The 27,048-nt window shown below is 51.0% G+C and overlaps 1 protein-coding gene across 2 annotated transcripts in view; it reads right to left on the reverse strand.

The window, feature by feature from the left end:
- Positions 1-27,048, reverse strand: part of ECT2 (epithelial cell transforming 2) — a 303,927-nt gene that overhangs the window by 183,552 nt on the left and 93,327 nt on the right. For both annotated transcript variants that reach the window (XM_075338550.1, XM_075338549.1), the window contains 5 exons: positions 19,735-19,808; positions 9,434-9,564; positions 9,020-9,135; positions 8,873-8,935; positions 1,778-1,997 (listed from right to left, as the gene is read on the reverse strand). In XM_075338550.1, coding sequence (XP_075194665.1) covers positions 1,778-1,997; positions 8,873-8,935; positions 9,020-9,135; positions 9,434-9,564; positions 19,735-19,808 — 604 coding nt within the window. The remainder of the gene's footprint in view (positions 1-1,777; positions 1,998-8,872; positions 8,936-9,019; positions 9,136-9,433; positions 9,565-19,734; positions 19,809-27,048) is intronic.

Genomic DNA, 27,048 nt, shown 5'->3' on the forward strand with positions numbered 1-27,048 from the left:
CATATGAAGAAAATAGGATCCAAGATTATTTTATGGAGAATTAATATTTACTAAAACATTATAAAGGATGAAGAGTATCACATCAGAGGGATTTGGGGAAGCTAGAAACTTGGGCAGAGAAGTGGCACAAAGTGCAAGGGTGGTTACCTGATTTGCACAAGGAAACTTACTGTTAAGGCCGCTTTACACGCTATGCTATATTTAACGATGTGTCGTCGGGGTCATGTCATTAGTGACGCACATCCGGCCTCGTTTGACATATCGTAGCGTGTAACACAAATGAGAGACTGAACGAGCAAAAATACTCACCTTATCGTTGCTCGTTGACACGCCGCTCGTTAAAACAAAAAAAAAAAAAAAACGAACGTCCTTCTGTGCTCCGGTTGTTCATCGTTCTCAAGGCAGCACACGTCGCTCCGTGTGACACCCCGGGAACGATGAACTGCAGCTTACCTGCGGCCGCCGGCAATGCGGAAGGAAGGAGGTGGGCGGGATGTTTACGTCCCGCTCATCTACGCCCCTCCGCTTCTATTGGCCGGCCGCTGTGTGATGTCGCTATGACGCCGAACGTCCCTCCCCCTACAGGAAGAGGATGTTCGCCACCCACAGCGAGGTCGTACGGGAGGTAAGTGTGCGTGTGACGGGGGTTACCGAATTTGTGCGACACTGGCAACAAATTGCCCGTATCACACAAACGATGGGGTGGGTGCGATCGCACGATAAATTGATAAGTGTAAATCAGCCTTAAGCCATCCATTAAGACAGTAAAACTGCAACTACAAAGGCTTTAGCGAGTTATCTACAGCAGTTGTATAGACATTTAAATGGAAAGATGGCAAGAACACACAGTCACCTCTATTAAACTGGGGCATTAAGGGCTTCGAATTCATGATCAGGGGGAGACTAGGGAGATCAAACTCCAATAAATCGGCAAATTATCCATTTTGTGGGTGTATGATGGCTTATTCTCAACTCTGTAACCTATTAAGGATTAGTTGGAGATTTATAGGTGGGTGCTTCACTTGTTCTATACATTAGGATACGCATTAACTGGACACTTGCAGTGCAATATTTCCATAGAGAAATATCTGCAGGTGTAGATAATGTTTTGTTGCAGAATGGCAGACTTGTAAGGAGTGAGGGTGATGAAACATGCAGCTCATGTATAAGGTTTTGTGATATTTAATTCTCAGTGCTGCTACTTTAATACAGCGGACTTTTGCAAGCAAATTAACAGTAAATCCACAGTGTGCCCCATGAGGACATACCTGGCCCAACACTGTAGGAAGACTGGATAAACTGATCATCAGGGCTTCAGGTGGCACAGCTTAATGTACTTTTAGGTGTAAGAAACAAATAAGATTGCGGTTTCCATAAACCAGAGCAAGTGGAGACAATTCTAGCTGACAGTCACTAAGTGAATCTCACACTTTCTCAGAGTCTTCAGAAACCCAGAAGAAGCCCGATTTTCACGGGAAACCGGAGCCAGGCAGAATCACCTTCACCTTCGATGTTTTATAGAAACCTTAATAAACTGAAATTTTAAACACCAAGTGGTGAATGCTCCAATCTTATTTGCTGCATATCTACAAAGTGGACTTTTGTTTTTTTTTCCCCCCATATTGTGAGGACAACCGGAGGGGTTTTTTTTTTTAGTTCAATCACATGTAGGATACCGCATATGCTCGATTGTGCAGGATGTGAATGGTGGGCAGCGCCAGATTCGGCTTTTCTCTATATTATGAATTTGTGTGTACAACCGTCAGAACAGATATACCTGAAAGAGACTTTCCAGACTCTGGGGTGTTAGAGATGTCAAGCAATGATCCCATAGACAAGGAATGTTCGGCTGAAGGACGCTTTCGAGGTGGAAATGGGGAAATGTCAGTTTCTCTGGTTATCTGTGCCAAAGTATCTTTTAATCTGCGCTTCTTTCGGTTACTTGGAGTATTCAGTGAAAGGAGCGACACAGATTTTTTGAGGACTGGACTATCCTGCTACAAAGAAAATAGAAATATACACAAGGTTATGTTCTGAGGCACTGCAGCATTATTGCATTTATACAATAGACCCCTCAAAGGGCTTGTCCTACAAAGGGAATTTTGTTTACTTACCGTAAATTCCCTTTCTTCTAGCTCCTATTGGGAGACCCAGACAATTGGGTGTATAGCTTCTGCCTCCGGAGGCCACACAAAGTATTACACTTTTAAAAAAGTGTAACCCCTCCCCTCTGCCTATACACCCTCCCGTGGATCACGGGCTCCTCAGTTTTGGTGCAAAAGCAGGAAGGAGAAAACTTATAAATTGGTCTAGGGTAAATTCAATCCGAAGGATGTTCGGAGAACTGAAGACCATGAACCATAAGAACAAATCAACATCAACAACATGTGTACACAAAAGAACAATCAGCCCGAAGGGCACAGGGGTGGGTGCTGGGTCTCCCAATAGGAGCTAGAAGAAAAGGAATTTACGGTAAGTAAACAAAATTCCCTTTTTCTTTGTCGCTCCATTGGGAGACCCAGACAATTGGGACGTCCAAGAGCAGTCCCTGGGTGGGTAAAAGAATACCTCAATAAAAGGAGCCGAAAACGGCCCCCTCTTACAGGTGGGCAACCGCCGCCTGGAGGACTCGCCTACCTAGACTGGCGTCTGCCGAAGCATAGGCATGCACTTGATAGTGCTTCGTGAAAGTGTGCAGACTAGACCACGTAGCTGCCTGACACACCTGCTGAGCCATCGCCCGGTGCCGCAAAGCCCAGGACGCACCTACAGCTCTGGTAGAATGGGCTTTCAACCCTGAAGGAAGTGGAAGCCCAGAAGAACGGTAGGCCTCGAGAATCGGTTCCTTGATCCACCGAGCCAAGGTTGACTTGGAGGCCTGAGAGCCCTTACGCTGGCCAGCGACAATGACAAAGAGCGCTTCTGAACGGCGCAGGGGCGCCGTGCGAGACACGTAGAACCGGAGTGCTCTCACTAGATCCAAAGAGTGCAAATCCTTTTCACACTGGTGAATTGGATTAGGGCAAAAGGAAGGCAAGGAGATATCCTGATTTATATGAAAAGGGGATACCACCTTAGGGAGAAATTCCGGGACAGGACGCAGAACCACCTTATCCTGGTGGAAAACCAGGAAGGGGGGCTTTGCATGACAGCGCTGCAAGCTCAGACACACTCCGAAGTGATGTGACCGCCACCAGGAAGGCCACCTTCTGAAAAAGACGAGAGAGAGAGACATCCCGCAGTGGCTCAAAAGGCGGCTTTTGAAGAGCCGTCAGAACCCTGTTAAGATCCCAAGGTTCCAACGGACGTTTGTAAGGTGGGACCATGTGGCAAACCCCCTGCAGGAACGTGCGGACCTGCGGAAGCCTGGCTAGACGCTTTTGAAAAAACACGGAGAGCGCCGACACTTGGCCCTTGAGAGAGCCGAGGGAAAAACCCTTGTCCATTCCAGATTGTAGGAATGAAAGAAATGTGGGTAAAGCAAACGGCCATGGAGGAAAACCGTTATCAGAGCACCAGGATAAGAAGATTTGCCAAGACCTGTAATAGATTTTGGCGGACGTAGGCTTCCTGGCTTGTCTCATGGTGGCAATGACATCCTGAGATAACCCTGAAGACGCTAGGAGCCAGGACTCAATGGCCACACAGTCAGGTTGAGGGCCACAGAATTCAGATGGAAAAACGGCATTTATGACAGCAAGTCTGGGCGGTCTGGAAGCGCCCACGGTTGACCTACCGTGAGATACCACAGATCCGGATACCACGACCGCCTCGGCCAGTCTGGAGCGACGAGAATGGTGCGACGGCAGTCGGACCGGATCTTGCGTAGTACTCTGGGCAGCATCGCCAGAGGGGGAAACACATATGGCAGTCGAAACTGCGACCAATCCTGTACCAGAGCGTCCGCTGCCAGAGCTCTGTGATCCCGAGACCGTGCCATGAAGGCTGGGACCTTGTTGTTGTGTCGTGACGCCATGAGATCGACGTCCGGCGTTCCCCAGTGGCGACAGATCTCTCGAAACACGTCTGGGTGAAGAGACCATTCCCCCGCGTCCATGCCCTGACGACTGAGAAAATCTGCTTCCCAGTTTTCCACGCCCGGGATGTGAACTGCAGAGATGGTGGAGCCTGTGACTTCCACCCACTGCAGAATCCACCCGACTTCCTGGAAGGCTTGACGACTGCGAGTGCCGCCTTGGTGGTTGATGTAGGCGACGGCAGTGGCGTCCGACTGGATTCGGATCTGCCTGCCCTCCAGCCACCGATGGAAAGCCAATAGGGCTAGATATACTGCCCTTATCTCCAGAATATTGATCTGAAGGGACGATTCTATTGGAGTCCAGGTTCCTTGAGCCCTGTGGTGGAGAAAAACCGCTACCCAACCTGACAGGCTCGCGTCCGTGGTGACCACGGCCCAGGTTGGGGGGAGGAAGGATTTTCCCCGAGACAGATGTGGGTAGGAGCCACCACTGAAGTGATGTTTTGGTTGCAAGTGAAAGATGTTCTTGTCGAGGGAAGCCGAACTCTTGTCCCATTTGCAAAGAATGTCCCATTGGAGTGGCCGTAGATGGAATTGCGCGAACGGTACTGCCTCCATAGCTGCAACCATCTTCTCCAGGAAGTGCATGAGGCGCCTTAAGGGGTGTGACTGACTCCGAAGAAGTGACTGCACCCCCGCCTGCAGAGAAAGCTGTTTGTCCCGCGGTAGCTTGACTAACGCTGGAAGGGTATGAAACTCCATCCCGAGGTAAGTCAGTGATTGGGCCGGCGTCAACTTGGACTTCGGGAAATTGATGATCCACCCGAACTGCTGGAGAGTCGCCAGAGTGACGGTAAGACTTCGTTGCCACGCCACCCGAGAATGTGCCCTGACTAGGAGATCGTCCAAGTATGGGATTACCGAGTGGCCCTGAGAGTGCAGGACCGCCACGACGGATGCCATGACTTTGGTGAAGACCCGTGGGGCTGTCGCCAGGCCGATGGGCAATGCGACGAACTGGAGGTGTTCGTCCCCGATGGCGAAACGCAGGAAACGTTGATGTTCGGGTGCGATCGGCACATGGAGATAAGCATCCTTGATGTCGATCGATGCTAGGAAGTCTCCTTGTGATATCGAGGCGATGACCGAGCAGAGAGATTCCATCCGAAACCGTCTGGTTCTCACATGTCTGTTGAGCAGCTTGAGGTCCAGAACGGGACGGAATGACCCGTCCTTTTTTGGCACCACGAACAAGTTGGAGTAAAATCCGCGACCACGTTCCTGAAGGGGAACGGGAATGACAACTCCTTCCATCTTTAGAGCGTCCACCGCCTGAAAAAGTGCGTCGGCCTGTGCGGGGGGTGGGGAGGTTCTGAAAAAACGAGCCGTAGGTCGAGAGCTGAACTCTATCCTGTAACCATGAGACAGAATGTCTCTCACTCATCGGTCTTGAACATGTGGCCACCAGGCGTCGCCAAAGCGGGAGAGCCTGCCACCGACAGAGGATGTGGCTAGATGAGGCCGAGAGTCATGAGGAGGCCGTCTTGGAGGCAGTGCCTCCTGCGGCCTTTTGGGGACGTGACTTGGACCGCCACGCATAGGAGTTCCTCTGGCCTTTCTCCGGCCGGTTGGACGAAGAGGATTGGGGCTTGGCGGAGGGACGAAAGGACCGAAACCTCGATTGGATTTTTCTCTGCTGAGGTCTCTTAGGTTTGGACTGGGGTAAGGAGGAGTCCTTTCCTGAGGATTCCTTAATAATCTCATCCAACCGTTCGCCAAACAAACGTTCGCCAGAAAAAGGCAAACCAGTTAAGAACCTTTTGGAAGCAGAGTCTGCTTTCCATTCGCGCAGCCACATGGCCCTGCGGACTGCCACGGAGTTAGCGGATGCCACAGCCGTACGGCTAGCAGAGTCCAGGACGGCGTTCATGGCGTAGGACGAAAATGCTGATGCCTGAGAGGTCAAGGAAGACACATGCGGAGCAGAATTCCGTGTGACAGCATTAATCTCAGTCAGACAAGCAGAGATTGCTTGGAGAGCCCACACAGCCGCAAAGGCCGGGGCAAAAGACGCGCCCGTGGCCTCATAGATAGACAGACTTCACCAAGAGCTCTGTCAGTGGCATCCTTCAGGGATGAGCCATCGGCAACAGACACAACGGACCTAGCAGCCAATCTAGAGACTGGAGGATCCACCTTGGGATTGTGTGCCCAGCCCTTAACGACTTCAGGTGGAAAGGGATAACGCGTGTCAGAGTGCCTTTTAGCAAAACGCTTGTCCGGGACCGCTCTGGGCTTCTGGATAGCGTCCCTGAAGTTAGAGTGATCAAAAAACATATTGCGCGTACGTTTGGGGAATCGAAATTGGAGTTTCTCCTGCTGAGAAGCCGACTCCTCTGCAGGAGGAGGAGGTGGTGAGAGATCCAACACCTGGTTGATGGACGAGATAAGATCATTTACTAAAGCGTCCCCCTCAGGGGTATCAAGGTTAAGGGCGAAGTCAGGGTCAGAGCCCTGAGCTCCCACGTCCGCCTAGTCTTCCTGAGAGTCCTCAAACTGGGATCCAGAGCAGCGTGAGGAGGCTGGGGAAGAATCCCAGCGAGGCCGCTTAGCAGGTCTGGGGCTGCGATCCGGGCAGGAGTCCTCCGCCTGGGACCTAGGGGCTATCCTGGGAGCGCGCTGCAGCGCGGACCGAGAGGGGCCTGGAGGAGACAAACTAACAGGGACCGGGGCCTGTGAAGAGCCCGGTCTGGACTGCAATGCCTCAAGCAGCTTAGATGACCATTTGTCCATAGACTGAGCAATGGATTGAGAAAGTGACAGAGTTTCTCAGCAAAAGAGGCCAACGCCGGTGTCTCTGTCCCTGCAGCCTGCTCAGGGGGAGCAGGGGGATCTACCTGAGCCGAGGGGCCCACAATTGCCCTAGGCTCCGGCTGAGCAAGCGTGGCAGGAGTCGAGCATTGATCACAGTGAGGGTAGGTGGATCCCGCAGGCAACATAGCCCCACAAGAGGTACAGGCCGCGAAAAAAATCTGTGCCTTAGTAGCTTTGCTCCTTGTGGACGACATGCTGTTGTCTCTTAGGAGAGTGACCACTGAGGGTATATGGGAAAAGGGTATACCGCCTTTCCGAACAGAGATATATATATATATCCCGGCACCTTAGGGGGGACCAGCACCGGGTGACCGGTGTGTGGCTTACAAACCGCTCACGAGCGGAGTGTGTCCTCCAGATTCCCTGTCGTGGATCCCCAGGAGCTGCAGAGCCTTGCTGCTGAATAGCATCCACCGGCAGAATGCTAAAAATGGCTGCCGGAGCTCTCAGGGGGGGGAGTGGAGCCGAGGGCGGCGCTAGCAGAGAGCGGGAATCTGGAGTCCCCAAGTGGTCAATGAGGGGGGAGGGAGACATGCAGGATGCTCCAGCCCTCAAGGCCGACGTCATGTCGGCAATCCCGCCCTTACCCCTGACAGGCAGGCTCGGGAACGGGATTGTTCGGACTAGGCCGCGGCGAAGTCGGGGGCTAAATTTAAGGCCGCGCCCGACAAGCAGGCACGGTCGGCGCGGAAGTCCGCCGAAAAGATAACGGACTGAACCACCGCGGCTCCCGGGGAGAAGGTGCAACCCCTGTACAATCCCCACATGAGGATACTGAGTACCTTCAAGTTGCAGGGCCCGGTCCCTGGGGATGAAGAAGCTCCGGTCCGGCAGGTTCCACCAGGGGCTGCGGATGGAGCACGGTCCCAGCACATGGATGACCGCATAGGATCCCACTTCTCCCAGAGCCGCATAAGGGTTGGTGAAGGAGACGGCATGTGGCTCCAGCCTCCATACCCGCAATGGGTACCTCAACCTTAACAACACCGCCGACTTAGTGGGGGTGAGAAGGGAACATGCCGGGGACCCCATTGGGGACCTCTTTTCTTCCATCCAACATAACTATGTATGAGAATGCATGAGTGGATGTGTGCCTCCTTCCACACAAAGCATAAAACTGAGGAGCCCGTGATCCACGGGAGGGTGTATAGGCAGAGGGGAGGGGTTACACTTTTTAAAGTGTAATACTTTGTGTGGCCTCCGGAGGCAGAAGCTATACACCCAATTGTCTGGGTCTCCCAATGGAGCGACAAAGAAAATACATTTTATTCAATAGATCTTGGAATAAAATATAAATTGCATGATAAAGAAAGTCTCCTCAGCAGGAGATCGCAGCTGCTCGTGCCCACGATCAGGGTTCGGGGCGCTGCAATCTCTCACTTGTGTTATCCCCACAGAGAACGCAACTCCACAGCAAAGAATTGACATGCTTGCGGCTCGTAAAGCCACACTGTAGGTCAGTTTTCGCTATTGGCCGTACACGCACAGTGGGCATGGGATTTTTATAAATCCCATCCACTGTGCTTGTACTGTACAATGCAGCGTTTTGGACGCAGTGAAAACACTCTGCAATCCTTGATCGTGGGCACGTAACCTGTTAAACCAAAAACTGACCCATCAAAGTGAATGAGTCTACGGAGGGGGACATAGAACATGGAGACATCGGTTTTCCATCACTGACTGGTTGCCAGAAGGGGCTTGGGAAAGCACCAGCAGTTTTTTTTTTTTATCCATGTGAGATAACGGATGACACTGGTGGTAAAGAAAAAGTGAAAATCTGTTCCTGCACACAACATGTTGGAAAAGAGGAATGGGGAATAAGTATGCGTCATCTTAGAGCATGTGGGGTGGACCATCCTTCAGAGTTCACACAATTTTTTTGCCTCTGGTAACAGGACAAAACTATGACATTTTCAAAGACGCCATTGAAACAGAGCAAAAAATCATATGAATACATATAAAATGTTCATGTTATGGCTTACTTAAATATAAGACACCCCATTGGGCACATCAAGTTACCTTTTCAAAGAGGTACATAGTTTCTCCAGCCCTGGCATCCATCTGAATACTTCCCCAAAACCACTGAAAAGATGAAAAAAATAAAAAAAAAATTATAATAGTAGATTACAGATCTGTAACTCTATATGTGAAGCATATCCAACTTACCTCTTGCTTCACAACATATAGTTTTTTGGGAGGCTCAAAAGGCAACTCTTTGACCAAATTTTCTTCAACAACCAAATGAGTGCAATTTTCATCTCCAACAGGTAAAAACTGTCCTCCTAAAGTGGAAACGCTTCACATCATTAACCAGTCCTATTTTTTTTAATACCTGAATTTTTATTACATTTTTCAAAGGATACAGAAAAAAAATAACATGGATGTGCTCCACTAGCATGTGAGCAATTAGCAGAAGACCATATATCAGGATAGACATGTCAATTATTTTTTACATTCACTTCTACTTGATGGATAAAAAAAAAAAGAACATTTTCTGCTCCTTTCCTACTTGTATTAATGGAAACAAGCAGCGCTTCCAGTGTGATATCAGTTTACCGGTCACTAATGCACTGTCTGTACCTTGCATTATTGTCATTTCTTCCATGCTGACCCGCTCCTCTTCTGAGAATCCAAGAAAACTTAATACGCAGTCCTGAAACGGTGAGACCTTGAATTCGCTTTTGAATGCCTCCTCTGTAGCACTAAACTCTCTATATAAAAAAATAATGGGAAATAATTTGTAAGAGCGAAAAGCGGTCAATCTCCATTTAATGCTTCATACAACAGTTCACGGAACTAAACGGCATCACCAACGTCAACTATAATTTAATTATTCCGCTTCCCTGCACATAAATGAAAGTTTCAGCAGCTCATAGCCACTAATAAGGCGACTGATCAGCATGCAGCCGATATCAAGGGCCATATCCGGCTCGCCTGCAACCCATGTACATACAGCTTTCATGCCCATAACCTGCTCTATTTAGGGAGATTAAAAAATAAATAACCATTTTTAGCACATAATAATAAATGGAACCTATCACGAGCAAAAATGATATTAACCTGCAGAGTTAGGGTTAATCCGCAGGTTAATAGTTTGAAACCTGCCCGGCACCTGCACATTGAACCCCACTGCCAGGAAGAAATTAACATTGATCCTCCCAGCAGCATTCGGGTTTAAGTCACAGGGGCGGCACCAGTTCAGTCACTGCTCTGTGTAATGAGAGCGGCAGCTGTAACTGTCCCCCAAACTGAGACATCCAAGGTCTAATGCAGACTGAGGTGTCAGTAAGTGCGGGGGGGGGGGGGGAATGTGGTTAAAGCCGCCAGTCTCCATATACAGAGTGGTGAAAGAACTCTTATCAGCCCTGCCCTCATGACAAACCCAAATACTGACAGGGGGAACCGTCAATTTCCACCTGGCAGTGGGGCTCAATGTGCAGGAACCGGAAAGGTTTGTGCAGGTAACAAAAAAAAAAAAAACAGAAAAAAAAACCGCACCTCGCAGGATTCCGTCAGCATCCGTCATGGTTATAATGGAAGCCTATGGGCGCTGGAATCCGTCGAAATCCGTTAAATGACTGATTCCCGCGACTGATCAGTTTTTAGCAACAGAGCATGCTCCGATGTGGAAATTCCTTTCTGGTTAGTACAAAATTTTCTGTCGATGTCAGTCGGTCTCCCCCTCTCTCATACTCGCCGATCACCGACACGGCGCTGCATGGCTGTCACAAAGCTCCCGCGGCTTCTCCTGCTTTTGAAAATGCCGGCCGCTCATTATTCCATCTCATATTCACCGCTTCCCCTGCCCACTGATGAAAATCACAGCGCCGCCCATAATCTCGCGCCTGCGCAACACATCACCAGCAGTCACATTGCACAGTTCCGCGAGAGTGGCATGGCGCATGCGCGAGATTATGGGCGGCGCTGTGATTTTCATCAGCAAGTACCCGCCCATAATCTCGTGCTTTTACCGCCGCCTCTACCGTTCTGCGCAAGCGCTGGCCAGCTTACCTCACGTCACCTCTTTGAAATTGCGCGATGGGGGACAACCTGAAGCGACAGGAGGCAGACTAACGGACACCAGAGAGCCCGCCCCTGTGTACCATTATCAAGATCTGAATACAAAAAGGTACCACTTTATAAAGTCTTTATTTTGGTCAGAAAGGGGGCACAAGAACAACAGGAACCTTGCTAGAATGCAGCCCAGGAGCTGCACAGGGGGAAACTTTTAGCTTTAAAGCTAAATTTCTGATGACAGGTTCCCTTTAATTTTGTATTAAAGATACTTGATTTCATTATCACTATTAATACAAAAATAAAAAGTAAAAAAATGTGACACCTACCTTAAGAACACAATCATCATAATCTTGCAGTGTAAATGCAATATAAGAAGGAGTTTAATGTGCCATGCTGAAGATGTAATCTTCCCAAAATGAACTTTTATCCTCTGCAGTGTCATGTGTTATGAAGCAGGATTAATCCAGTGGGGCGTCTCTTCCCCCAGACTAGTCCTGTGTTGGATTCTCTAATCACACCTAGGTAGGTGTAGCACACAGCCTGAAAACAATACTGGTTAGTGAAGGACAGTTATGCAGGCTGTCCATTATGCCCAGAGAGGAAAGATTGGCATATTGGTGCAAATGAGGCTGAAAGGCCACGGGGGTGTCACTGGATAGACATTGCCACACTACACTTCTAGCCAGATTTTTCTATGGCTTCTTCATGAAAGGTACATCAAGGTATGTATCACTTAAAATAAATTGTTGAATCGCTGTATATTTCATGGGTCACATTTATCCTATGCTCTATATTGAGCACTTACATTTTTCGATCTTTAGACGAAGACCGCATTGAGATTCAAAAAGAACCATTCACTGTTATGAAGCATAAACACTTTGTGATGGATACAGCCCATACAAAGGCCAGATGGAGTCAAAAGTAACTGCTCATAATAGTGAATCATGCATTTCAGACATTTAGATGGAAACCCAGACACAAGTGCTCAGTGTAGAGACTATTAATGGTAATTGAGCCTTAATAAGCGATCAAAAATGTTATGTTCTCCAAAGTAGTACAAATTAAATAATTTCATACAACAAACCATACCATCCACTCAGATCCTTCATCTGTCAAACAGATTACATTACTGGTAGCTGAAAGGCTCTAAAAAAGCAACATGGCTACCCGCAAAAGAAGGGAATTTTGTTTACTTACCGTAAATTCCTTTTCTTCTAGCTCCTATTGGGAGACCCAGACAATTGGGTGTATAGCTACTGCCTCCGGAGGCCACACAAAGTATTACACTTTAAAAAGTGTAACCCCTCCCCTCTGCCTATACACCCTCCCGTGCATCACGGGCCCATCAGTTTTGGTGCCAAAGCAGGAAGGAGGAAAACTTATAAATTGGCCTAAGGTAAATTCAATCCGAAGGATGTTCGGAGAACTGAAACCATGAACCAAAAGAACAATTCAACATGAACAACATGTGTACACAAAAGAACAAACAGCCCGATGGGAACAGGGGCGGGTGCTGGGTCTCCCAATAGGAGCTAGAAGAAAAGGAATTTACGGTAAACAAAATTCCCTTCTTTGTCGCTCCATTGGGAGACCCAGACAATTGGGACGTCCAAAAGCAGTCCCTGGGTGGGTAAAAGAATACCTCGATAAAAAGAGCTGTAAAACGGCCCCCTCTTACAGGTGGGCAACCGCCGCCTGAAGGACTCTCCTACCTAGGCTGGCATCTGCCAAAGCATAGGCATGCACCTGATAGTGTTTCGTGAAGGTGTGCAGACTCGACCAGGTAGCCGCCTGACACACCTGCTGAGCCGTAGCCTGGTGCCGCAATGCCCAGGACGCACCTACGGCTCTGGTAGAATGGGCTTTCAGCCCTGAAGGAATCGGAAGCCCAGAAGAACGATAGGCTTCAAAAATCGGTTCCTTGATCCACCGAGCCAAGGTAGACTTGGAAGCCTGCGACCCCTTACGCTGGCCAGCGACAAAGACAAAGAGCGCATCAGAGCGGCGCAGGGGCGCCGTGCAAGACACATAGATCCGGAGTGCTCTCACTAGATCTAACAAATGCAAATCCTTTTCACATTGGTGAACTGGATGAGGGCAAAATGAAGGTAAGGAGATATCCTGATTGAGATGAAAAGTGGACACCACCTTAGGGAGAAAGTCCGGGACCGGACGCAGAACCACCTTATCCTGGTGAAATACCAGGAAAGGGCCTTTGCATGACAGCGCTGCAAGCTCTGACACTCTACGGAGTGAAGTAACCGCCACTAGAAATGCCACCTTCTGCGAAAGACGTGATAGAGAGACATCCCGCAGCGGCTCAAAAGGTGGTTTTTGAAGAGCCCGTAGAACCATGTTGAGATCCCAGGGTTCCAGCGGACGCTTGTAAGGTGGGACTATGTGGCAAACTCCCTGCAGGAACGTGCGGACCTGCGGAAGCCTGGCTAGACGCTTTTGAAAAAACACGGAAAGCGCCGAGACTTGACCTTTGAGAGAGCCGAGAGACAAACCCTTGTCCAATCCCGATTGAAGGAAGGAAAGAAACCTGGGTAAGGCAAACGGCCAGGGGATAAACCCCCACTCAGAGCACCAGGCTAAGAAGATCCTCCAAGTTCTGTGATAGATCTTGGCTGACGTTGGCTTCCTGGCCTGTCTCATAGTGGCAATGACATCTTGAGACAACCCTGAGGACGCTAAGAGCCAGGACTCAATGGCCACACAGTCAGGTTGAGGGCCGCAGAATTCAGATGGAAAAATGGCCCTTGAGATAGCAAGTCTGGTCGGTCTGGGAGCGCCCACGGTTGCCCCACCGTGAGATGCCACAGATCCGGGTACCACGACCGCCTCGGCCAATCTGGAGCGACGAGGATGGCGCGGCGGCAGTCGGACCTGATCTTGCGCAACACTCTGGGCAGCATTGCCAGAGGAGGGAATACATAAGGCAGTTGAAACTGCGACCAATCCTGAACTAAGGCGTCCGCCGCCAGAGCTCTGTGGTCCTGAGACCGTGCCATGAATGCCGGGACCTTGTTGTGCCGAGACGCCATGAGATCGACGTCCGGCGTTCCCCAGCGGCAACAGATCTCTTGAAACACGTCCGGGTGGAGAGACCATTCCCCCGCGTCCATGCCCTGGCGACTGAGGAAGTCTGCTTCCCAGTTTTCTACGCCCGGAATGTGAACCGCGGAGATGGTGGAGGCTGTGGCCTCCGCCCACAGCAGAATCCGCCGGACTTCTTGGAAGGCTTGACGACTGCGAGTGCCGCCCTGGTGGTTGATGTACGCAACCGCCGTGGCGTTGTCCGACTGTATGCGTATCTGCCTGCCCTCGAGCCACCGATGGAACGCCTTGAGGGCTAGATACACTGCCCTTATCTCCAGAACATTGATCTGAAGGGAGGACTCTGTCGGAGTCCAGGTTCCCTGAGCCTTGTGGTGGAGAAAAACCGCTCCCCATCCTGACAGGCTCGCGTCCGTCGTGACCACAGCCCAGGATGGGGGCAGAAAGGATTTTCCTTTCGACAGAGAAGTGGGGAGAAGCCACCACTGCAGAGAGGTCTTGGCTTCCAGAGACAGAGAGACGTACATGTCCAAGGACGTCGGCCTCTTGTCCCATTTGCGGAGAATGTCCCATTGGAGTGGACGCAGATGAAATTGTGCAAATGGAACTGCCTCCATTGCTGCCACCATCTTCCCCAGGAAGTGCATGAGGCGCCTCAAGGGGTGCGACTGTGCCTGAAGAAGGGATTGCACCCCTGTCTGCAGCGACCGCTGTTTGTCCAGCGGCAGCTTGACCATCGCTGAGAGTATGAAACTCCATTCCGAGGTACGTCAGTGACTGGGTCGGAGACAATTTTGACTTTGGAAAATTGATGATCCACCCTAACCTCTGGAGAGTCTCCAGAGCAACGGTCAGACTGTTGACAAGCCACCCGTGAGGGTGCCTTGACTAGGAGATCGTCTAGGTAAGGGATCACCGAGTGGCCCTGAGAGTGAAGGATCGCTACGACGGATGCCATGACCTTGGTGAAAACCCGTGGGGCTGTCGCCAGGCCGGAAGGCAGTGCCACAAACTGAAGGTGTTCGTCCCCGATGGCGAAACGCAGGAAGCGTTTATGCTCTTGAGCGATCGGCACATGGAGATAGGCATCTTTGATGTCGATTGATGCTAGGAAGTCTCCTTGGGACATCGAAGCGATGACAGATCGGAGGGATTCCATGCGAAACCTCCTGGTTGTCACATGTCTGTTGAGCAATTTTAGGTCCAAAACGGGACGGAATGAGCCGTCCTTTTTTGGCACCACGAACAGATTGGAGTAAAAACCGCGACCGCGTTCCTGAAGGGGAACGGGGATCACCACTCCTTCTGTTTTCAGAGTGTCCACCGCCTGAAAAAGCGCAACGGTCCGCTCGGGGGGCGGGGATGTTCTGAAAAAACGAATCGGAGGACGAGAGCTGAACTCTATCCTGTAACCGTGAGACAGAATGTCCCTCACCCATCGGTCTTGGACATGTGGCCACCAGGCGTCGCAAAAGCGGGAGAGCCTGCCACCGACCGAGGATGCGGTTTGGGGCGGCCGAAAGTCATGAGGAGGCCGCCTTGGAGACGGTGCCTCCAGCGGTCTTTGGAGGACGTGACTTAGACCGCCATACAGTTCAGCACCCTAGGGGGACCAGCACCGGTAACCGGTGTGGCTTACCAACCGCTCCAGCGGTGTGTGGCCACCAGATTCCCTGCCTCGGGTCTCCCAGAGCTGCAGCCAGACGTCCTCCACCGGCAGGATGTGTTAAAACATGGCTGTCGGCGTTCAGAGGGGAGGAGGGAGCCGTGGGCGGACTTACAAAAGTGCGGGAATCTGGTGCCCCATAGGGATTAGTGAGGGGGGAGGAGGACAGCTATGTGTGCTCCAGCCCTCACTGTCGGCGTCAGCCCGACCGTCCCGCCCTTGCCCCTGACTGGCAGGCCCGTGGGCGGGCGTTTAATGTACTAGGCCGCAAAAGCCGGGGACTAAAGTAGAAACCGCGGCCGGCAAGGAGGCATGGTCGGCGCGGTAGTCCCGGACAAAAAACCAACACTGCAGGCGCTGCAGCGTCTGAGGCCCAGGTGCTCCATGCACCGTCCCAAAGGGGACACAGAGTACCTGTAGTTGCAGGGCTCCTGTCTGGCAGATACCACCAGGGGCTGCGGAGGGAGCCCGGTCCCAGTGCCTGGATGACCGGTTAGGATCCCACTTCACCCAGAGCCCCTAAGGGATGGGGAAGGAAAGCGGCATGTGGGCTCCAGCCTCTGTACCCGCAATGGGTACCTCAACCTTAACAACACCGCCGACTCAGTGGGGTGAGAAGGGAGCATGCCGGGGGCCCTGTTAAGGGCCCTCTTTTCTTCCCCTCTTTTCTTCCATCCGAAACAGTCAGCAGCTGCTGCTGACTAAACTGTGGAGCATTGTGTGCATGTGTGCCTCCTTCAACACAAAGCTAAAAACTGATGGGCCCGTGATGCACAGGAGGGTGTATAGGCAGAGGGGAGGGGTTACACTTTTTAAAGTGTAATACTTTGTGTGGCCTCCGGAGGCAGTAGCTATACACCCAATTGTCTTGGTCTCCCAATGGAGCGACAGAAAAATCCTGCAGAAACTGCGCTTCCAGATAAGAATGCACTCGCTATTCTGAGCCATACAGGGTACCTACACTTAAAGGGAACCTATTATGTGCAGTATACACCCAGAACCACCAGCAGATCTGGGTGCATATTTCTAACCCCTGCCTAATCGTCACTGTACATAGTAGCATAGATAAAGAGATCTTTAGAAAAAGTATTTCTAAAGATCCTGTAAGATATGCTAATGAGCGCGGGAACTAGTCCCAAGGGCGTTATTTCCCCCAACTAGTTCGCCCTCTTAGCATGTTCACACACCCACAGAGGAGTGCTAACATGCTATTCAATGCCCGTTGCCCAGCATCTTCGTCAGTGACGCGCGTACCTGTGCCTGTCTTCACCACCTGACACGCGGGTTTAAGCTCAGTGCGCATGATCAGAAGTCCTCGCAAAAGTGTAGTGACTTCTGATCATGCGCACTCATCTTAAAGCCGGCATCATCGGCGGTGAGAACGGACACCCCATGTGACTCCAGACCTGAGAATCCCCACATTGAGTATTTTGCCTACATGCGGTCACATGCCAAATAGATGTGCGTAGCCTTGCTGAATGCAAGTGAATTGAGCAAAGCAAATTATGTACTTGGTCACATGACCGCCAGTAACCGATGCACTCACAAATCACAAGTCTGCAGTCAATGACTGACTGCTGAATAACACGTTAAGGCTATGTGCGCACTAGGCCGTTTTACCCGTGGATTTACCCGCGGTTTTGCTGCGGAAATTTCTTGAGAAATGTTTGAAATCTTTCTGCAGACATTTCCCAGCAAAACCTAATGGGAAAAAAAAAATAGCTATGCGCACACTGCGTTTTTTTCTCAAGAAAATTCGTGAAGATTTTCTTGAGAAAATTTCTTGAGAAAATGTGCATGTCACTTCTTTTCCGCAGGTACCTGCGGTATACCCCCGGTATTTCACTCCATTCACTGTAATGTAATCACGAATTACCAGGGGTATACCGCAGGTAGCAAATGATGTGCAGTATACCCCCGGTATAGCCGCGATTTACCTGCGGTAATGCTAATCGCTGCCTGCGGTTTTGCAGGGGAGATCTGTCATTATGACAGAAGAGGAAGCGGAGCAGAGTAAAAACACACAGATCACACTCCCTGGACGCCGCACAGAAGCACTTCCGTGTGACCTCCAGGTGCCCGTGCAGTATCAGCAGCTTGTCACGCTGCAGCGCTGGCAGACACTGACGCACAGCAGTGCGTGCAGCTGCGGGGATGCAGAGCGCTGCTGTCAGGAGGTGAGATGAGATCATTACCTGCTGTGACGATCTCCTGCCTCCTGACGTCACCGCGGTCACTGCTGTCTATGCCCGCGGCCCGAGACTGTCACTAGCGGTGACGTCACGGGCTCTCGCGATACTGCTGACAACGCGGCGGGCATAGAAGTCAGTGACAGCGCTGATGGCAGGACTGCAGGAGATGATCACAGCAGGTAATGATCTCATCTATCCTCCTGACAGCAGCGCTCGTCATCCCCTGCTGTGACCTGGGCTATTGATGTTAGCTCAGGTCACTGCATTGCTCTTCCAGCCAATGGGGAACATTCTGTTCTTCATTGAATGGGACAGTGACTATGGTATGGATCGCCGTGGGACCCCCCCCCCTTATTGGATTACGCTGGACATGGAATCGATTGTTCTTTTCCATAAATTGGTGAAAGGAGGGAATGTGGGGAGTGTATTTTCAAATAAAACTTTTTTTATTGTCTTTTATTTATTACTGACTGGGTTTGTGATGTCGGGTATCTCATTGACGCGTGACATCACGAACCCCAGGGCTTGATGACAGGTGACATTACACATCTGGCATCAACCCTATATATTACCTCGTTTGCCAACACACCAGGGCAACGGGATGAGTTGGGGCGAAGCGCCAGGATTGGCACGTCTAATGGATGCGCCCCTTCTGGGGCGGCTGCGGCTTGCTATTTTTAGGCTGGGGAGTGTCCAATAACAGTGGACCTCCGTAATCAGAGAATATCAAGACCACAGCTGTCCGCTTTACCTTGGCTGGTGATCCAATTTGGAAGGGACCCCACGTTTTTTGTTTTAAAATTATTTATTTAATGTAAAATAACAGCGTGGGGTGCCCTCTGTTTTGGATTACCAGCCAAGGTGAAGCTGCCAGCTGTGGTTTGCAGGCTGCAGCCATCTGCTTTATCCTAGCTGGCTACAAAAGATGGGGGACCTCACGTGGTTTTTTTTTTTAATTATTTATTTTATGGCTAAATATAAGGCTAGGCACCCTTTAGTGCCACATGAAAGTCACTAAAGGGTGCCAGCTTAGAAAATGCAGGGAGGTGGGACATTATATAGGTCTCTCTTATCTATCTATTCATTTATCCATCTTTCCCTCTATCCATTATCTGTCTGTCGATTATCTATTATCTATATTATTTATTGCAGTTACAGCATAAAAAAACCGCAGGGACCAACCTGCGGAAAAACCGCACCAAAAACGCATGCGTTTTTCCCGCGGATTTGGTGTGGTTTTTTTTACAGCACCTGACATTTTCTTGAGAAAAATCACTTTTCTAGTGTGCACATAGCCTAAGGACATACAAACCTTTAATTTTAGGTTTGGAATTGTACATATAATCAAATTCTAAAAAAGAAAAAAAAAAAAAAATTGAAAGCTTCGTAAAATGTAAGAGCAAGAATGGTTTGGAAATCTCCCATAGCCATACTTTATTCACAACAGAACATGGAACATAGATCAGGAGGTGGAGAGTTCAACATATTTCCATTTCAAGTGAACAATTAACTCATTTAGAAACTGAAGGCAGCAACTCAACTAAAGGTTAGGACAACAATAAAAGGCTGGAAAAGTAAGTGGTATTAATGAAAGGCAGATGGGAAACAAATTTTCAACTAAGTCACATGACTAAAAAAAAGAGCAAGCTAGAGAGGCAGAGTCTCTCTGAAGCAAAGATGGTCAGAGGTTTACCAATCTGTCCCAACTATTGAGATATGTTGCAGCCATCAAACTTCTACATGAGAACAAAATATTCACATGAAATGGAGAAATGTAGGACTCAACTTCTGATCTGTGTTCTATCTTCTGTTGTGAAGAAAATATGACAGATTTCCAAACCTTATTTTCCTGTACTTTTCACACCTAGTCACGTTTTTTGAAGTTGGAATTGTAAATGTTATTTACTGACTAAAGAAACAGAATAGTTTTCTAAAAATCTCCTTACAATTCATTCCTTTTCTCCCATGCCTTTAATATCCAGTCAGCCTTCATGATTGGCGTTCCTAGACTAACAGCAACCTAAAACAACAAAAAAAAAAAAATATGAATAAATAGGTGAAAAAAAGCTCACGTGTTATGTACTCCTATTTCAAGGGGTATTCAGCTTCTAGAAATGTGATCAAGTGTTTGCTAGCAAATTAAAGCCAGATAAGATGTAGAGCGCAGTAGCTGTTGGGTTGGGTTCAGTGACTCGCTGCAGCAGTAATGCATGTTATAGGGTACTTTCACACTTGCGTTATTTTCCTTCCGTTACAATCCGCCCTTTTGGGAAACAGCGGAATCCGTTAACGGATTCCGCTGTTTCCCATAGACTTGTATGGATGACGGATTGTACCAAAAGGACCTGCGTTGCTTCCGCCCAGCGGGAGGAACGCAGCATGTAACGTTATTTTGAGCAGCGGAATCCTCTGGATTTCACTGCGCATGCTCTTTTTTTTTTTTTTTTTTAATCAAACTTTATTTTGGCTCGCGGTGGCCGAACGTTCAGCTGAGCGCCCGGCCGTCGGCAAGCGACAGCGCTCAGCTGAATGACCGGCCACCAGCATGCCCGGCCGCCGGCAAGTCACAGCGCTCAGCTGAGCGCCCGCCCGCCGGCATGCCCGGGCGCCGGCAAGTGACAGCGATCAGCTGATCACCCGGCGGCCGGTTGCAGGGAGCGATCAGCTGATCACCCGGCGGCCGGGAGCGATCAGCTGATCACCCGGCAGCCGGCTGCAGGGAGCGATCAGCTGATCACCCGGCGGCCGGCTGCAGGGAGCGATCAGCTGATCACCCGGCGGCCGGCTGCAGGGAGCGATCAGCTGATCACCCGGCGGCCGGCTGCAGGGAGCGATCAGCTGATCACCCGGCGGCCGGGAGCGATCAGCTGATCACCCGGCAGCCGGCTGCAGGGAGCGATCAGCTGATCACCCGGCGGCCGGCTGCAGGGAGCGATCAGCTGATCACCCGGCGGCCGGCTGCAGGGAGCGATCAGCTGATCACCCAGCGGCCGGCTGCAGGGAACGATCAGCTGATCGTTCACTATAGTCTGCCGCTGGTAAACCCGGGAAAAAAAAAAAAAAAAATCAAAACGAATTGCGTTGTTTTGCAGCATCCGTTGCATCCGTTGTGTCACTATATGCAACACATCCGTTGCATCCGTTACACAACGCAATGCAACGGATACCGTTCAACGCAAGTGTGAAAGTAGCCATAGCCGTGAAGTCACTGCAGGAGCCAAAACAGAGCTGGAAGCAGCATCAGGGAGCCATCTGGCTTTATATTAGATGCCTGAAAATATTTTAGAACCACTGTTTTAAAAGTCGAAAACCCCTATAAGGCCAGGAATCTAACTAAACTTTAAAAGGTCACAATCTTACAATGCAGTGGACACTGGAATATGTATTTATTGCCTTCTACTACAACTGCAATTATAGGGATTAAAAGTCTTATGTACCTTACTAACAATAGGAAAAAAGAGAATTTTGTTTACTTACCGTAAATTCTTTTTCTTATAGTTCCGACATGGGAGACCCAGACCATGGGTGTATAGCTTCTGCCTCCAGAGGACACACAAAGTACTACACTAAAAGTGTAGCTCCTCCCTCCGAGCATATACACCCCCTGGATGACAAATCTAACCAGTTTAGTGCAAAAGCTGAAGGAGGACATCCACCCATAAGTAGAGAGAGTAAAACCCGGAATAACCGGAACCTCTGTCTACAACAACAGCCGGTGAAAACACACGGAACAAGAAAACTGCCAACAGGCAACAGGGAGGGTGCTGGGTCTCCCATGTCGGAACTATAAGAAAAAGAATTTACGGTAAGTAAACAAAATTCTCTTTTTCTTCATCGTTCCTTATGGGAGACCCAGACCATGGGACGTCTCAAAGCAGTCCATGGGTGGGAAATAAACAGAAACTGAGAAGTAGGCAAAACCTTACTTCACAAAATGGGCGACAGCCGCCTGAAGGATGCGTCTGCCCAAGCTCGCATCTGCCGAAGCATGAGCATGCACTTGGTAGTGCTTTGAAAAGGTGTGCAGACTAGACCAAGTGGCAGCCTGACAAACCTGCTGAGCCGTAGCCTGGTGCCTGAAAGCCCAAGAGGCACCGACAGCTCTGGTCGAGTGCGCCTTAATCCCCGGCGGGGGAGGCACCTGAGAACATTGGTAGGCATCGGATATGGCCGACCTAATCCAACGAGCCAGAGTCGGTTTAGAAGCCGAGAGACCCTTGCGCTGACCTGTGGTTAGCACAAAAAGAGAGGTGCACCGCCTGAGAGCGGCGGTGCGTGACACATAGATCCGGAGCGCCCGCACCAGATCTAAAGTATGCAGCGCTTTCTCAAAGCGATGCACAGGGGCCGGACAAAGGGAAGGCAATGAAATGTCCTGGTTAAGGTGGAAAGGAGACACCACCTTAGGGAGAAAGTCCGGAGTCGGACGGAGAACCACCTTGTCTTCGTGAAAAACCAAAAAGGGTGACTCCGAAGAGAGCGCAGCCAAATCAGAGACTCTCCTGAGAGAAGTTATGGCCACCAGAAAGACCACTTTCTATGAAAGTCGAAACAAAGAAACCTCCCTAAGAGGCTCAAAGGGGGGTTTCTGTAAGGCCGTGAGGACCAGATTAAGGTCCCAGGGATCCAAAGGTCGCCGGTAAGGAGGAATGATGTGAGATGTGCCCTGCATGAAGGTGCGCACCTGAGCCAGTCGGGCTATACGCCGCTGGAACAACACTGACAGAGCCGAGACCTGTCCCTTGAGGGAATTGAGGGATAGTCCTAGCTGCAGACCGGACTGTAGAAAGGACAGGATGGTCGGCAAGGAAAACGGCCAAGGAGCATGGCCGGAAGAGCGACACCAAGACAGGAAAATTCTCCAAGTCCTGTGGTAAATCCTGGCCGAGGAAGACTTCCGAGCCTGAGTCATAGTGGAGATGACCTCGGAAGGAATGCCTGAAGCAGTCAGGATCCAGGACTCAAGAGCCACGCCGTCAATCTGAGAGCCGCAGAATTCTGGCGGAAAAACGGACCTTGAGAGAGAAGGTCTGGGCGGTCCGGGAGATGCCACGGCACCTCTCCGGACAGACGGAGCAGGTCTGGGTACCAAGCTCGCCTGGGCCAGTCTGGAGCAATGATTATGACCCGACGGCCCTCCATTCTGATCTTGCGCAGGACTCTGGGCAAGAGAGCTAGAGGGGGAAACACGTAGGCCAGACGGAACTGGGACCAATCCTGAACCAGCGCGTCCGCTGCCAAGGCCTGAGGATCGTGGGAGCGAGCCACGTAAACCGGGACCTTGTTGTTGTGCCGGGATGCCATTAGATCCACTTCCGGTCAATCTGCCGCAAGTGGGGCACTCCGGAAAACTGCCGGATGCAGGGCCCACTCGCCGCTGTCCACGGTTTGACGGCTGAGATAATCTGCCTCCCAGTTTTCTACGCCTGGAATGTGGACTGTGGATATGGTGGACTTTGAGTCCTCCATCCACTGAAGGATGCGTTGAACCTCCAACATCGCCAGGCGGCTGCGAGTCCCGCCCTGGTGATTGATGTAGGCAACTGCTGTCGCATTGTCCGACTGGACTCGAATGTGCTTGCCCGCCAACAGGTGGTGAAAGGCTACGAGAGCTAGGAGCACAGCTCTGATCTCCAGCACATTGATCGAGAGGGCTGATTCGGACGGAGTCCAAGTGCCCTGTGCTCGGTGGTGGAGAAATACTGCTCCCCAGCCGGAGAGACTGGCGTCCGTGGTGAGGATCACCCAGGACGGAGACAGGAAGGAGCGTCCCTGAGACAGAGAGAGGGGCCGAAGCCACCACTGAAGAGAGCTCCTGGTCTGTGGCGACAGAGCCACTAGCCTGTGCAAGGAAGAGGTCCGCTTGTTCCAAAAGCGGAGAATGTCCAGCTGCAGAGGACGCAGATGGAACTGGGCAAAGGGAACCGCTTCCATTGACGCCACCATCTGACCCAGCACCTGCATGAGGTGCCTGATGGAATGACGGCGGGGCTTCAATAGAGAACGCACCGCCAGATGAAGGGACTGCTGTTTGACTAAGGGCAGCTTCACAAGTGCCGGCAGAGTCTCGAATTGCATCCCTAGGTACGTAAGTTTCTGGGTCGGGGTCAGAGTGGACTTGGGCAGATTGACAAGCCACCCGAATTGAACAAGCGTGGCGAGAGTGAGCGAGACACTCCGCTGACAGTCTGCACTGGACGAAGCCTTGACTAGAAGGTCGTCCAGGTAAGGAATCACTGCCAACCCCTGGAGGTGCAGAACAGCAACCACTGCTGCCATGACCTTGGTGAATACACGAGGGGCCGTGGCTAACCCGAAGGGGAGAGCCACGAATTGGAAATGTTCCTCTCCTATTGCAAAACGTAGCCAACGCTGGTGTGAAACTGCAATTGGCACATGCAGATAGGCATCTCTGATGTCGATGGATGCTAGAAAATCTCCTTGGGTCATTGAGGCAATGACCGATCGCAGAGATTCCATGCGAAAGTGCCGCACCTGAACATGCTTGTTGAGAAGCTTGAGATCCAGGATGGGCCGGAAGGAACCGTCCTTCTTGGGGACTAGGAAGAGGTTTGAGTAGAAACCTCTGAACCGTTCCCGGGCGGGAACCGGAACAATTACTCCGTTGGCCTGCAAGGATGCCACGGCCTGAGAGAAGGCGACGGCTTTGGAGCAGGGGGGAGTGGACAGAAAAAATCTGTTTGGCGGGCTGGAAGAAAATTCTATCCTGTAGCCGTGGGAGATGATATCCCGCACCCACTGATCGGAGACGTGTTGAAACCACACGTCGCCAAAGTGGGAGAGCCTGCCACCGACCAAGGACGTTGCTGGCTCGGCCAGATAGTCAAGAGGAGGCTGCCTTAGTGGCAGCGGCTCCTCCGTTCTTCTGAGGACGCGGCTTCGCGCGCCAGCTGGGTTTTCGATCCTTGGCTGAGTTAGTGGACGAGGCTGAGGGCTTAGAGGATGACCAGTTAGAGGAACGAAAGGAACGAAACCTCGACTGATTCCTGCCCTGGACAGGTTTCCTGGTTTTAGTTTGTGGCAAGGAAGTACTCTTCCCGCCAGTAGCTTCCTTAATAATTTCATCCAGTTGTTCACCAAACAGCCAGGACCCAGCAAAGGGGAGTCCAGCAAGGTACTTCTTGGAAGAAGCGTCTGCTTTCCACTCTTGAAGCCACAAGATCCTGCGGATCGCGAGGGAATTAGCGGAAGCCACCGCCGTGCGGCGAGAAGCCTCCAGAATGGCAGACATGGCATAGGATGAAAAAGCCGAAGCCTGGGAAGTTAAGGCAACCATTTCGGGCATAGAGTCCCTGGCGAGGGAAAGTATCTCCGCCAGAGAAGCAGAGACTGCCTTAAGAGCCCACACTGCTGCAAAAGACGGGGAGAACGAGGCCCCTGCCGCCTCATATACAGATTTGGCCAGAAGGTCAACCTGGCGGTCAGTGGGATCCTTAAGTGAGGTGCCATCGGCCACCGATACAACTGTCCGGGCTGAGATTCTAGACACCGGAGGATCTACCTTTGGTGAATGAGCCCATTCCTTGACCACCTCAGGTGGAAAGGGAAAACTGTCATCAGAACTACGCTTTGGGAAGCGTTTGTCAGGACAGGCCCTGGGCTTGGTCACAGTGGCCTGAAAACTGGAGTGGTTAAAAAACATACTCCTTGCTCTCTTAGGTGAGGTAAACTGGTGTTTTTCTACCAGAGAAGCTTGTTCCTCTGACACTGGTGGATTGAGGTCCAGTACAGAATTAATGGACGCAATCAAGTCACTAACATCCGCATCACCCTCAGATAGATCAATGGGGTACATAGAGGTAGCGTCCGAGCCCACAGTAAAGGCATCCTCCTCGCCCTGTAATTCAGCTCGTGAATCAGAGCCGTGGGACGAGGAAGGAGAAGAGTCCCTGCGTATCCGTTTAGGAGGACGGGGTCCGGGAACAGATAAAAAATCCTCTGTGAGCTCTGCAGAGCGAGTCGGAGCAGCAGAGGCGCCCTGAGAAGGGGGCTGATGCATGGTCAGCAGAGTCCGGGACAGCTGTCCCATGGAGTCGGCAAAGGACTGGGAGAGAGATTTAGAAAACGATGCTACCCAAGCCGGGGGTTCAGCCACCGGGGCTGGAGCAGCCGGAGGGACCCCTGGGGAGGCTCCAGGCTGAGACACCACCATGTTAGAGCAGGCATCACAATGTGGATATGTGCTCGGTTCAGGCAGTATGAGCTGACATGCAGTGCATATAGAGTAAAGCCTTGCAGCCTTGCTCCTAGTGAGAGACATGCTGCTGAGGTGGAGGCTCTGCAGTAAAGAATACACTCCTTCAGAATGACCCCCAGAGAGTGTATAATAAAGTCCACAACCAGAGGTTGTGGCTTACCAGACCGCTTTTGTGTGCCCTCCGGTTCCACAGCTTGGACCCCCAGACAGATGCAGTAGCTGCAGCAGCCAGCGCCGATCAGTGTGAGAACGCTGATAAAATGGCGCCGGAGTGAGGAGGGGGGGCGGGGTTAGGTCCAAGAGCGGGAACCGGAGGGCCAAGGGGATATACAGGGGAGGGAAACATCTCCTCAGAGAGGAGTGTCCTCCCCTCTGCTGAACGGCCGGTGGGCGGCGCCGCACTGTTCCCCTGCATGACTGACATGCAGGGGCACTGAAAACGAAACTAGGCCGCATCTGAAGCCGGGGCCTAGATTTTCCCATGCGGCCGACGAGCCGGCACCCTCGGCGCGGTTCTCAGGAAAAAAACCAGAGAACCGGCCGGAAATCACAGCAAAGTGAAATAACACATTCTCCCCACAATAAATGTACAAGGGACCCCTGAATAACGTCTCAATACTTAGCTTATGAGACGCAGGGCCAGGTCCCTGGGGGGTGAGCGCTCCGTCCGGCAGGATCCTGAAAGGGCTGCGGATGGAGACCGGTCTCCTGCAAAGCAGTGAGAACCGTGATGGCTCCCACTTCAAGCCAGAGCCCCAGGGGATGGTGAAGGAGCGCGGCATGTGAAGGCTCCAGCCATGTAAAATCAACCTTAACAGCACCGCCGACACAGTGGGGTGAGAAGGGACATGCCGGGGGTCCAGATTGGACCCGCTTTTCTTCCAAATCTTTGAAATCAAAAATCAAAAATCAGATGAGAATGCATGTGTGTGTGTGACCTCCTGAACACAAAGCATTGAACTGGTTAGATTTGTCATCCAGGGGGTGTATATGCTCGGAGGGAGGAGCTACACTTTTAGTGTAGTACTTTGTGTGTCCTCCG

This window comes from Anomaloglossus baeobatrachus, chromosome 3 (genome assembly GCF_048569485.1).
Source record: "Anomaloglossus baeobatrachus isolate aAnoBae1 chromosome 3, aAnoBae1.hap1, whole genome shotgun sequence".
NCBI lineage: Eukaryota > Metazoa > Chordata > Amphibia > Anura > Aromobatidae > Anomaloglossus > Anomaloglossus baeobatrachus.